The 14,014-nt window shown below is 43.5% G+C and overlaps 1 protein-coding gene across 4 annotated transcripts in view; it reads left to right on the top strand.

Moving 5' to 3' along the window:
* The window catches only part of RCAN2 (regulator of calcineurin 2), a 247,649-nt gene extending 236,970 nt beyond the window's left edge, over positions 1 to 10,679 (top strand). For all 4 annotated transcript variants that reach the window (XM_087438682.1, XM_004424055.3, XM_087438681.1 and 1 more), the window contains one exon: positions 8,112 to 10,679. In XM_087438682.1, coding sequence (XP_087294808.1) covers positions 8,112 to 8,272 — 161 coding nt within the window. In that variant the 3' untranslated portion in view covers positions 8,273 to 10,679. The remainder of the gene's footprint in view (positions 1 to 8,111) is intronic.
* The last annotated feature ends 3,335 nt before the right edge of the window (positions 10,680 to 14,014 follow it).

Genomic DNA, 14,014 nt, shown 5'->3' with positions numbered 1-14,014 from the left:
CACCTGCTTTTCCCCTGTTTGGTTCAGAACTCACTGAGGGTTGGATAAGAAATAAGACAGATGAGATCAATAATGCCAGCTTTGTTTCTGATGAAAGGCTAAAGCTGAGAAAGTGGCTGAGTTGAGCAACGGCCAGAGCTTTCTAATGCTGCAATCCAGAGCCATGCAGTTTTACTCACCCTGTCTCAGAAATGGAGAACATCAGACCGCCCCACACAGAGCAGGGTCTTTTCTGCTGGGCTTAGCACATGGCCAAAAGCACAAGTTTTTCACAGGCAGGGATGGCTCAAAGAGAAAGATGGGAAAGATGAGCTGGCATTTCTAGCTCTTTTCGCCCAAATTACACATCAGGTGTTGCTCCACTTGCGCTGGAGAGGAGTAGGAGAGGGGCTGGGGAGAGAGGTCCCCAGTGATGTGCTAACGGAGCTCCCTCTACATGGAGGGAACCCTTGAAACTGGTGAAGCGTCCACTCTAACATAGCACTAGAGCAGGGGAAAGGAGGAAAAAACACTAAACGGCAATTAATTTCAACTCGAGTGTAGTGGCTTAGCTTGCTTTTGAACAAAGAGAACTTGTATCACCCATGACTTATCAATTGCAACACAACAAATACACCAAAATGAAGGGCTTAAAACAACAGCAATCATGTATTTTACTCACAAATCTGCTATTTGGGCAGAGCTCGGGGGACAGCTCATCTCTGTGCAATGTTGCTGGGCAGCTGAGCTGGGGACAGGGGAATCAACTTTCTAGATGGCTCGCTTACATGGCTGGCAAAGTGGTGTGGCTGTTGGCTGGGAGCTCAGATAGGCTGTGGGTCAGGGGCCCCGGTTCCTCTCCCTGTGAGCCTCTTTGTGGTCTGCTTGGGCTTCCTTACAACATGGAGCTGAGCTTCCAAGAGTGAGCGGCCCGACAGAGCAAGGTAGAAGTGCATGGCATTCTTGTGACCTAACTCAGAAGTCACACTGGTTACTCCTGCCACACTGATTCAGTCAAGGCAGCCATAAAGGCCTGTCCGGATTTGAGGGGAGGGAACACAGTGGGAGCAGTCCTCGATGGAGGAGTGGCAAGGTTCTAGAAGAGTAATGTTGGGCAAGAAATAGTATGACCGTTTTTGCAAAACACAGGCAGTCTGCTACAACACATAACTTTCCTGTTGAGAACACCTTTAATATGAGAGATAATAAACTTAAAGCAAGAAGGAAACACAGAGGCTCTTCTTCCAGAGTCTAAAGCTACCATACGAGATGTAAATCAACTCTGTCTATAATTTATAGTCCTTTTCTTTTTATAATGTATTAAATGTTGTCTTTTGAGAAGATTCATTGAGAAGATTCAAGGAGACCATGCCTAGAACAACTAGCAATTGGCCAAAACAAGAAGAGGCCAGATGCAGAAGGAATAAATAGTCCATTAGCTAGAGAACAAATATTCACTAAAAATATGAGTTGCCATGAAAATGTATTAAAAGTAAAAGTTAAAACTAGGCTCCCTTTCAGTAGAGTCCCTTGTAGAAAATGGAAACAGTGGACTAATGAGGGGCGGGATCGGAGAGTGGTTACAAGCACATTCTTTGAAGTCAGACAGACCTGAGTTCGAATCCTGGCTCTGCCATTTATTTGTATGATCTCCGTTTCCTCCTGTATAAACCAGACATTATGAAACCCACATCACAGAGCTGTTGTCATGATCAAATATCCGATTTCTGTGAAGTCCTTAGAGCTGGGTCTGGCATTTAAGGCAAATAGCACGTTTCTGTGACACCTCCTGTCCTAGCACTGAGAGCATACTGAAAACAGGGTAAATAGCTGCCCTAAGAGTTCTCAGCTTAGTTGAAAAGGTAAAACTTACACAAGTTAAACTATAGCAGAAAAACTCATGTGTGAGCGTGTACTGGACATTACATCATCATCAATAGCCAAGCTTGATGCCTTTCACAGGTCAATAATACATTTATTGTGCACCAACGTGTACCCCAAGCTGCAGCAATCACAAAAGAAGTTCCAGTCCTGACTTCAGTGGTTTGGAATATAAAACACCGCCAGATGAAATAACTAAGATATAATACAAAACGTGATATAATTAAGCATTATAAGGAAGTGGTTCCCACTATCTCAGAAAAAGAAAATCAGAGATCTCATTTAAAAAGCAACTTATGATTTTCCTTCTTATAGCAACAGAGGTATGGAAATGGGTAGGAGGAGAGAGACTTACCAATGCGGGGTGGGGGCAGTGGTTAGGGGAGAAAAGATCATTCATCTGAATTCGTGACTCGCAGTTGTTCATTTGAACTGTGGGACTCAGCAGGTCGTCCCCCACCCCTTATTGTTGATTACAACACGGACTCCACTGGGTAAAAGTTCTTTGTGATGATTCAGCTGCTTAATTCTTTAACTATTGAGTAGTGTGACTAGGTTAGTCCATCATATTGAAAACTGGAAATTATTTTGGGGGCAGCACTGACCAAAAAATCACCTTAAATAATCATATCCTGCATCTCCGGAGGGCTTGATAAAGTATTTGACACATATTTCTTTATTTCGTAGCATGCCAGGGATGTGGTTGTTATTCCCATTCTACTGATAAGGAAAACTGAGGCTTAGAAATGTTTCATAACTCTCAGGGTCACATCACTAGTATGTCATAAGGTGAAGCATCCAAGTGTCATTTTTAGGAAGGTTATTCTGGCAGGGAAGATAAGTGCCTATGGTGAGGAAACCAGCTAAGATACCCTGATGGGAGGAAGTGAACCGTGGACAGGGTCATTACAAGCGGGGTGTGGGGAAGGAGCACACGGAGAAATGTTTCAAAGCGACATTCAATAATGCTCAGTGACTGAGTAAGCACAGTGGATGAAAGAAAGGGAAGGTTCAAGGATGACCAACTCTAAGAATTTGCGCCTAGAAGGCTGAAGAATGATGGAACCTCTAAGAGAAATGCAATAGCTGGGAAGGAAATACAGACTGAGAGGGAAAATAAATAATTCTGCTTTAGATATGTGAGTTTGGAGACTTAGAGATGTCAGTAAGCTGAGATGCGGGTGTGTGATCAGCCCCAGTACGTGGCTCCTCATAGAGACAGGAATTGGGAGCTCATATTGTTCCTGAGAAAGAATCTTCTCAGAAGAACAGCAGTAATGCTGAGGAAGAAAGCAAACTGTGGTGGCCTGTGCCTGCTGGAGTTGGCTGTATTTTGGAAGCTTCTAGTGCAGGGAGTCTACCCATTCCTGGCAGAACTCACAGCAGGGAGTGTCCAGGGAGGCACTGAGGTTTTAGAAGGGTTGCCTTTCCCTCCATCACAAAAGTTTTCTTATTAGGATTCTGAACAGTCTCAACTCTGCATTACTACACATAAATGTAGCTCTGTATTATCAGCCCACCCCTAACGTATCTGCACTATGCCGATTTTTACAAACCATGCTTAATCACACTCATTATTTTAGAGAGAATTCAAGAAGGGGCCCATTTACGACCCATAAGCCAAAGGTGGCGTGATGGAGAACTTCCAGGGACACTTGGACCAACAGTCACCAACACACTTCTCTGCGATTGTGCCAAAATCATGTCACCATGTCCCCCAGCCCCCTGGTCAGCACAGGGCCTCGACCTCTTCCCTCCTGAGAACAGGAAGCAGCCGTGGGCGCCTCCACTTCCTCCAGTCTTGCAGGAATTGGGATGTTGTCACCAACCTGTCTCCATCCACTCCGGAAAGGAGGAACAGAACTTTGGCTTCTATTTTGAACAGTGGCCAAGCCTACATCAGTTCCAAAGGCCTGAATGAGCATTTAACTTTTGACCACGTGCTGGAGGAGTTTGCATTTGCATAGCTGGGAATTTGTTTCATGGAGGTTGGTGGAAAACCCTGATCAGTGTGTTTTCTGAGGGCTTTTGGTCCTGGCCCCCATTCTGCTCACAGGAGAAAGGGTAGTTTGAATACAGACTAGAAAAGTTGAGAGTGTGGTGGGTGAACCTCTGCTTGTCCCTTAAAAGAAATGCTGGGCTGCTTGGCTGTGCTCACTGCACTGTGGCAGGACCTGCCCCGTCCTGTGCAGACAAGGCCCCATGGGCTGCTTGTTCCCTACTGAGCCCAGTTGGTCCCCACGTGACAGCATTGACGTCAACCCTTGTGGTAGAGGAATTAGCTGAAGCCCAAAGGAAAAGAGAGGCCAAAAAAAGAAAAATTCAATCCAGCAAGACCAAAGCTGTTTCTTTTTATTTTGTGGGCTCTCAGCAGCTGTTAAGCTTTGCTGGATTTTGATAGTAAGAAAGTTTCCAAAAATAGAACAGTGAAATGTCAGAGTTAATGGGATCACAGCAATAAGGTATCTCTACTACCGAGCAATCTGACTTTGTTAACTCAACATGAAAGTCGCCCTGCACAGAGTGTCCCCCTGAGCTGGCACCCCATCCTGCGTGTGCCCCCAGAACCGTGTCTGAGAGGAAGGGATCCACTTTTGAGGTGGTAAACACGTGGCGACTAGAGGTGTCTTTAAGGGAATGTTCTTTATCCAAGCCAGTGCAAACAAATAGTTTAATCAAAGGCTAGCTTCATTATGTATATTTTACTACTATTAAAAAAAAAAAAAAGCTAGCTTCTTGCCAACAGATGAGGAAAGGGCAGGGGGTCTGGTCAGTCTCCTGGCTGGGGGCCCTCCTGTCATCACCTCACCCCCAGGTCCCACAGTCTCCCCACTTGCTCTGCTGTGGCACATTCTTTTCTGTCATCCCCACATCAGAGAACAAGAGACTGCCACCTCCTTCATCCCTGCATCACAACCAGCAGAGCAACAAACAGTACTATGGCAGCCACTAGCATTTCTTCAAAAGGCGCTTCTTCTCCAAACGTGAGAACTTCGAAGAAATCCTGAGAACTTCGAAGAAATCCTATATGCAAAAAGAGCCACCTCCCTGATTACTCAGAAATCATTTCTTTCTCTGTCTCTTGTTTGAGGGTGTCTCTCATTCAGAATTGCAAAGCGTTCCTGAAAGAAAGAGAAAATTTGGGAAACCCTGGATACAGTGAACTCAATCACTGTGGGCTGTGGAACGTGGAGGGATTTGCTGTTCTCCCAGGAACAGAGATGAGAACACCAAAGATTAATGAGCGCTGATATCTGGGAGCGGCTGCAGAGCTGCTCTGGGATTCCTTGCTTCTTCTTCTGTGGGCATCGTCAGCATCCCTCCCTCCACTGTCCTCTACCTGCGCTGTTATCATTTTCCAATGAGAGTTTATGATGCAGAACAGAGGAAGAGAGGGGGCACGTTATGAGCATGCCAGTGCCCTCACAGGACCCCAGCCTCCTGCCTGTCACACAAAGCCGTGTAACAGTGGCCACCCAGACACTGAAACACCTGGAGCGGTGCTGGGTACCAAAGTGGATGTCACTAACTTAGAATTTGCAGAGTTGCATCCTTATACTGGTAAACCCTGGTTTTAACAAGCACCCCCAGTCAACTGTCATGTATTTGAGAACCACTGCTCAAAGACACCACCAACCAGGGCTGCCCACTCCTGGCCCAGAGTCTTCTATGCAACTCTCAGATAAAGTCAGTTTCGTGTAGGTTCCTCTCCTGAGCAGTCTCTGAAGTGGTTCTTCTACCTTGGGATTTTGATAAAAATGACAAAATACTTTAAGGAGTACAGAACAAACACAATTAAATGAGCTGTAAGTAGCATCAGTACATAACGCCACAGCCACAGTGTCAGTAGTTTAATAACCTCAGAAGGGAGTACAGTGAGGTTAGCGCTGACCATCAGTCCTGCTCTCCAGGGGGAGAAGCACAGCGTGGCGTGAGTGACTCAGGCAATATCCCCTTCCTGGTTCTGCTCCACATCCCCTGTTTGTGTCACTGTCCTCTCCTGGGTCCAGACAGGTCCACGTCAGCTCCCTTATGTCAGAGATTTAATACTTGTTGACACAACTCTCTCTACCTACGATTTCACCAAATCTAGACCGTAAATTATAGTCTTTATGAGCTATACTTCTGTGGCTCTGGCTAGTTCTCTCTCTCTCTTTGCTGCTGCCAATATCCAGAGAAACACTGGAGGTGTGATGCTTCATTTCTGCAAAATATTCGTTGTCCTCATCCAGGAAAGCCTTTGTTCTACAAAGGGGATTCCAATAAAGACTTCTCTGAATCTTAACAGAAAGAGAAGACTCTTAGCAGGGTATGGCCATGTCAGTTTGTTAGGGCTGCCATAATAAAATACCACACACTGAGTGGCTTAAACAACAAAAATTTATTGACTCAAGTTCTGGAGGTTAGAAGCCTGAGATCAAGGTGTCAATAGGGCCATGCCCCCTCTGAAGGTGCTAGGTGCTAGGATCTATTCTAGGCCTGTCTTCTAGCTTCTGGTAGTTCCTTGGCTGGTGGCAGCATAACTCCCATCTTCACATGGCATTCTCCATGTATGAGCGCCCCCCTCCTGATTTTCTCTTTTTATAAGGACATCAGTCACTTTGAAATAGGGCCCACCCTAATGGCCTCATTTTAACTGAATCATCTGCAACGACCCTGTTTCCAAATAAGGTCACACTCACAGGTACTGGGGATTAGGACTTCAACATCTTTTAAGGAGACATAATTCAACCCACAGCAATTGCTGACTGAACATTTACATCCTTCCCAGCATCGCTGAGAAGACCTTTATGCCTACTGCATTATCAGTGCTCCTCATTCCCTAATGTCAGCATCCAGAATTTAAAGCTGTACCTTGCAGGAATTTGCTGTTTTCACCATTGCTGCTCACCAAGATGTGCATGGAAGCACATAAATCGTACCCCGGCGCTGGAACTACAGCACTTGCTCTGGCGGTCCAGGAGGGGCACTTTCCACTGCAGACTGAGGGTAACAGGCAAGATTCCCTGACTGGGTGGCGTCTGGCTTTGATCCTGGAAGGAGGGCAGAATTTAGGGAACTCTCAAAGAGGTGAGACTAGGCCAAATAAAAGTAGCTGGTTTGATGAGTATAAAAACGTGGCTGTCATGACTGGTGAGAGATGTGCAGAGTCTTTTGTCCTAGTCTAAGAAATTAGGACCCAATCTAGTGAGACCTGGAGACCCACTGCCCAAGAGGATGTCTGGGAGACATTGCTTGTAGATGTTTCCCATTCGTGAAGAATGGGAAGATGAAGATGAGTATGTCAACAGTTGAGTTGAGAAGTTACAAGCATGCAGGTTGAGAATGCCCACCTCCTCCTGCCCCACCACCTGGAGGCCTTCTACTTGTCTTTTAGACCCAGGTCAACCGTCACCTCTGCTGGGAAGCCTTTCAGAGTTACTTGCTCCTTACAATTGGGTTCCAGAGTCCTTGATATATATTGCCCTTAGTGCTTACCATGGTAGTATTTTGTGACACTTCCTATTTCTACATGCTGCCACTGGGCTGTGCTCTTGCGAAAGACACAAATGTTTTTTATTGTGCCTTGTAGCCTTTATGACTAGCAACGGGCCAGACCATGAGAGATGCTGGGTAAGTATCTCCTGAAGTGAAACAAAGACAGACAGGAAGCCAGTCGGTGCACAGCAATTTGACTGTAAGATGATCCAGTCAAGAATGAAAGACTTGGAACTGGAAGGGACCGTCATCTAACCCAGTTACCCAGCAACCACTGCAAATCCCAGACAAGCGATGATCCCACCTTATTGCATCCTGGGGCAGCTCTTGCTTTAAGAAATGTACAGCTGATGAGAACTTAGAGACTACCCTAGCCAAAAGATGAAGAAGTGAAGTGATTGGCTCAAGGTTACTCAGCAATTAGCAGTAATGCTGGGCAATGGAAGAGAACCTGATAACTGCCAGACCCACTCAGTCACCACCACAATCCTATGGACTGTAGTCATTGCATTCTGAAGTTTACGGTTGAGGATGCTGAGGCTAAGGGAAGTTATGTGGCCTGTTCAGGGTTGTGCACTTGATGGTGGTAGAGCTGGGATACAATGAGAGATCAAGCTCATTCCATTTTCCAGTACCCCAAGCCATTCCCAGATAGGATCCCAGGTTTCCCGAGAGGCTGAAAAATGTTCTTTTCACTTCCTAAGCAAACCTCGCCGAAGAATCTGTTTTGAAATCCCTCCCTCTTCTCACCCCCCATTATTCTTGCTTTCCAGGAGAGAAGTATGAGCTCCATGCAGGGACTGAGTCCACCCCAAGTGTCGTCGTGCACGTGTGTGACAGTGACATCGAGGAAGAAGAGGATCCAAAGATGTCCCCAAAGCCAAAAATCATCCAGACCCGGCGTCCTGGCCTGCCACCCTCCGTGTCCAACTGAGCTCACCGCTCCACCTCGACGATAATATGCGTCTCCTCTTTATCATGCTTTTTTCCCCCCCTTGTTGTTTGTTTGTCAAAAAAAAATAATTGCCTTTAAATCCCTGGGTGTTTGGTTGTTTGAGATTCCTTCCTGTAATCAAGCCTCTTGGACAAAAGGGCTAGGAAAAGGTGATCTGTTTCCTGATCATATCATACCCATCAAATGTAATCCATTATTTAGAAGGTTCTAGGAAAAAAAAGTAGTATTTTCTTATTAAACCATCAGTACAGCCTATATCTTCATTCTCTCATGTTGATCCAAGCCAGAGACATCAGTAACAAATAGCACCTGTGTTGTTTGTGAGCTGTTTCAGTCCCAGTCCTGACGTGTGTGCGTTCTTCCTTCCTGGCCACTTAAGTAGGACCATAAGTAAACTTGACTTTGACTGCATGAGATACCCCTATCTGGTCTCACTGCATCCCGACATTCCCAGGACATGCATGATCACCAGCATTTATTTTCATGATTTGAGGATATACTATAACTCACAGATTGTCAGCATCCAACTATGTCCTATCTAGATTAGGAAAATTATCAGCATCGTCCAGCTCAACAAGTCTGGATATAGTCACTATCTTGAGTCAATACTCCATAGCTCTGTTAAAATTCCTGGAGGTAGAACTGAGCTGGGCCCCAAAGATCTTCCTCAGTAGGTTTTGAACACCACTTCCATACAGAACTTTCCCAGCCTCAGTGGGGAGGCTTGTCCAGGGTGATAAGAGACCGACTTCAGACACACCTATTTATTATAAGTCTTCTGGTGTCTGAACGATTGTTTTTTCTCTTTGTATATTTGTACAAATGTTTCAGCTGTGCTTTTAAAATCTGGATGTTTTTTATTTAGTGATTGTTCAGCCATTAGCTGCTTAAGAACATAATATGTGCATTGCTTATGAATACATTCATACACTAATGCAGATAATCTGATAATATTACACTATTATGGATAATGCTGAATTTTGGAAGGGCACAAAACTTCTCATGCCAGTAGATAAATGATTAGCCAACATCTTTGCTATCAAGGCCACTTGTTTTTAAATAAAGTGAAGATGCAAGTGTCAGTTGTAGACAATTTGGGCGACACTAAATCTCCAGAATGTAGCAGCCGCTGAGCATATTCAGAGGAAAAGGATGATAGAGAAATGGATGCTGATCCGACTCATGCAATGCCCATATTGCTTAAAAACTTATTTGTTTTCATTACATGTGATTTTTCTATTTCTCTAGCCCAAAGTGCATTACAGAAGATACACCTATAGAACCATTACCTTCTGCTATATGTGCCAGGCCTCGTCTACTCCTGTACATTAATGAATTACTTTAGATGCAAATGCCAATTACGACAGAGTGGGGAAATACTTTCATGACCCCAAGCCTCAGAAAAACACACAAGAACAATAACATAGCCGAATGACAGAAGGATTATTGTGGTTTTTGACTAAGGTGTATGTTAGTTTCATCAGAAACTTAACACACAGACTGATCACTCAGAAATTAAAGTCCGCTCTACTGTGAAAATAGCAATATAGTACTGGACACAGTACAGGTGAAACTGAGGACAGCATTGCTTGTAAAATCCCGAGTTTCCATAAGAAAAAGGAAGGCTCCTTTTAAAAATAAAATCTGAGGAGTGTATAATAAGCAAATGCTTTGACTTTCCTTTGCTCTGGAGGTTTTTGGTTTTTCACTGACAAATGAAAGATTAGACTTAATAGTGGAGAAATGCTACCCCCTAGTGGAAGAAATATTGCCCTTGGATGCTGGAAAACTGCAGCCATCAGCCATTTTGTGCTGAATCTCTTCTCAGTCATCTGTGGGTCATTTGACCTTTTAAACTGCTCAGAATTTTCAGACTGCGGGTTCTAAAGAAATCTGAATGAGAGAAAATATTTGGAAATGGTTTTTAAATGTTTTAAAATGGATACATTAGACATTTCCAACCAAATTAGTAAAAGTTGAAACGACCATTCTGTGTGGTCATAAAATAACTCAGTGGAGTGTATGAACTAAGTGGTTAGTCTTGGTGAAATTGATTGCAAAGTATTGATGTTAATCTGTCTCAGATCAAGTACTTCTTTCATTAGGTTGGGTTTGGGAAGGGACTAAGGGGAACTTCTCCCAGGAGAGCAGTAAGAAACCAGAAGGGGATGGTCTCCTTGAAGTGTTTCAGTAGAACTTCCTAGCTTTGTGAAAGTCAGAATTGCCTCAGCATTTCCATGATGCACATTATGCAAACCTCTTTAGCACTATTTTAAGTTTGAAAAGTTTAACTATGGAGGGGAAGGGGGAGATTTCCACCAACTGAATCATTTGTGCACGTGTATAGCTCAAAGAGCTTAGACTTCAAATATATCTGGTGAATGAGTCTTTGTCCGTGTAGTGTAATTTCTGTGTTGTCTGCCTGAGTTCAATATTTTTGAGTGGTAATTGTGGAAGATTGCAGTTCAGCCTGTAGTCTTTCTAAGATGTTACCAACAGATGAGATTAACTCATCTGAGCTCTTCCTGAGATGAGCAGAGGGGGAAGAGGTTGGCATTGTCTCATGACGGAAGAGGAATTTGAGCAAGGCCTGCAGGGACAGGTTGGGCTCTGATAAAAGGAATGGGCCTCCTGTTTTATTGTCATACTTCAACCATCTTGGTCCTAAAAGCCATTGCAAGTGTACTAGGATCCTCTTTTACCATCTCCCTGACTCTATGCTTTAGTTTAAAACACTATAAGAGACCTGAATAATAAAACCAAAAGTTTATTACATAGAACACAAAAAGCACTATCATAAAATAAAAGATGGGTACATGGTATTTCATTAAAATTAAGAGCATCTATTCATCAAATTACACCATTAGGAGAGTGAAAAGGAAAGCTTCAGACTGGGAGAAGATATTTGTGTTACCAGCCAAGAAGGTTATTCTGCTTGCTGCAAGACATGCCAATAGTCAAGAGGCAAGGTGGTAGGAGAAAAAAAACTTTTTTATTACAGCTTGCTAGCAAGAGGGAAGATGGCCGACTAATGTCCAAAAAAAAAACTGTCTTACAGAACAATGACTACAGGCCAGTTACATAGAGGGCTGGTCTCCGAGTGGGGGAAGCATCTGGTCTCAGGGTAGGGGCATCCATCTGGTTTTAGTTCCTGGTAATCTTTTGTTTTACTTGATATGCATCAGAGACTAGAGCAACGGCCCTACACCTTGATCTTACAGTTGTCATTGATGATGGCTATCAGTATAGATTCTCTGCCCAGGGGTCATCACATTCCTAAGAAACTCAAAAGAACAAAGTTATCAACTTATGGCAGCTGGGAGGGGCCATAAAATCCAGAGTTAGAGGTCATTCTAAGTTACAATATGGTTTCTTTTTTACAATATGGCTTCCCTTATGTCAACCTTGTATTGAAGTGGTATCATTTGCAATACGTATAGTTCTTAAATAACTTATATCCAAAATGTAAAAAGAACTCCTACAAATCAATGATAAAAAGACAATTCATTTTTTCAAAAATGATCAAAATAGTTAAACAGGTGCTTCACATATACAGGCAATTCACACACACACACACACACACACACACACACTTGAAATACCCATACGGCCCCTAAACATTAAAAAGTGTTCAACATAATTTCTCATCAGAGAAAGGCAAATTGCAACCTCAAAGGGGTACACCACACACCCATCAGAATGGCCAAAATTCAGTATGGGGAAATATGAAGTGCTGGTGACGATATGGAGCAAGGTGGAGTATAAACTGGTACAGCCACCTTGGAACGCTGTTTGGTAGTATCTATTAAGGCTACACATATGCCTATCTGGGAGCAATTCCCCTCCAGGACATACACCTAGCAGATATGCATTCTCACATCTACCAAAGTACTTGTACGATAACGTCCCCAGCAGCGTTGCATATAACACCCATTAACTGGTTACAACCCAGATGTCCTCCAAAGGTAGAATGGATAAATAAACTGTGATGTATTCACACAAACGAATATTACAAAGCAAAAAAAAAAACAAATTACTGAGACATACAACAACATGGATGGATCTCAAAATCATACTTTTGAGCAAAAAATGACATACATGAAAGAATACATGATGTATGACTGCATTTATGATGTTAACAAACAGTCAAAACTGACCTATATTGATAGAAATTAGAATTGTGGTTACCTTTTGGAGGGTATTGACTGACAGGGGACACACGGGAACTTTCTGAGGCGCTGTAAACATTATACATCTCCATCTAGATCTCCATGGATGTATACATATGTGAAATTCATTTAAAATGTGTGCAGTACACTGTATGTAAATTATACCTCAACTGAAACAAAACCACTATGAGATCAGGAGGAAGGAGCCATTAGTTGCAAAAAGAGTTTGAAATGTCCTCATCCTAAAAACCTATCTCATCTGTCTTATGCTTGTGAGATAGCTCCGTGTATGCAAAACTTTCATTTAAAATCTCTAAATAAGTATTTCCTGAAGCAGAAAGCATAGGACTTCAGCACAGGGTGAGGCACTGTTCATTCAGGTGACCCACTGTGTGCCTGACACTGGGTTTTCAATGTGGAACAAGATGGATATCGTCCCTGCCATTTCAGGAAGTAGAGTCTAGTGGAAAAGAGACAATAAACAAAGAAATAAGCAAATAACTACTCACAAATTCTGGTAGGTGAGCACAGTGAAGAAAAGCAAGAACACACTATAAGGACAGAGACTAAAAGTGGAGGATGATGCTCAGGGAAGGCCTTTCTTAAGAGGCGACATTTCAGCTGAACTGAAGAAGGAACCAGCCATTGAAGTGCTAGGAGAACATTCCAGGCAGCAGGAGGGAAGGCCATGGGTTTGGAGAGGCCTCCTTGTGTGGGAGGAACCTAAGGCCGTCATCAGTATGGCCGAAGCACAGAGAATGAGGGCAAATGTGGCCCCAGATAAGGCTGGGAAAGGGGCAGGGCCTGGGCTTTGTAAAGCTTGGTAGGCCAAGCTAGGGGACTTGGAATTCATTTTAAGTACAATGAGAGGGTTTTCAGCAGGGGAATTATATGACCCACTTCATCTTGTGAGACATCTTATTCTAATAAAAGTTTGCTAACACAAAGCCAGAGTTCTAAATGTCCAAATACTTTAGCGTGGGAGCTTAACCCCTACTGCCCACATTAGGCTTGAAAAGAAAGCTTTGAACAGCCGTGTTCATCACTGCAGTCTTATCTACCAAATGAATTCTCAGCAACAGATATGAATATACAGTGTCTTTCACAGTTCTAGAAAAGTTTGGTGTTTTTCCTATCCCTGCCCCAGTCATTTAGACGGCCACGGTGCAGGAAAGGAGGAAGAGAGCAGGTGATAAAGAATGATAAGTCAGTGGTTCAGGAAAACATTCATTTAGCTGCTGGTACAGAGTGTCCCTGCCAGAAGTCACCATGCAGAGCGTCATTGAACACTTGGCAGACTTTCCCCTTAAATTTATGCAATCTGAGAAAGGGAAAATTTCAAGCAAAAGTTTTCTGTCAAACTCATTCATCTGCTCCTTTCAAAGATAGTCTGGGGAGATGTTATAGGAGTTGATTCAGGAGCTTTCTATGTCTCTGAAGGGAAGCCATATCCAAGGTTAATCGTGTGTGTGCGCGTGTGCGTGTGTGTGCATGTGTGCGTGTGCTCAAGTGCATTTGGTATAAGTTGGAAATAGGAAACCGCGAATAGGCT

This window comes from Ceratotherium simum, chromosome 13 (genome assembly GCF_057802395.1).
Source record: "Ceratotherium simum simum isolate JZ-2026a chromosome 13, ASM5780239v1, whole genome shotgun sequence".
In the NCBI taxonomy this organism is placed as follows: Eukaryota; Metazoa; Chordata; class Mammalia; order Perissodactyla; family Rhinocerotidae; genus Ceratotherium; species Ceratotherium simum.
Note: the sequence above shows the minus strand (reverse complement) of the source record. Positions and strands in the feature narration are given on the sequence as shown.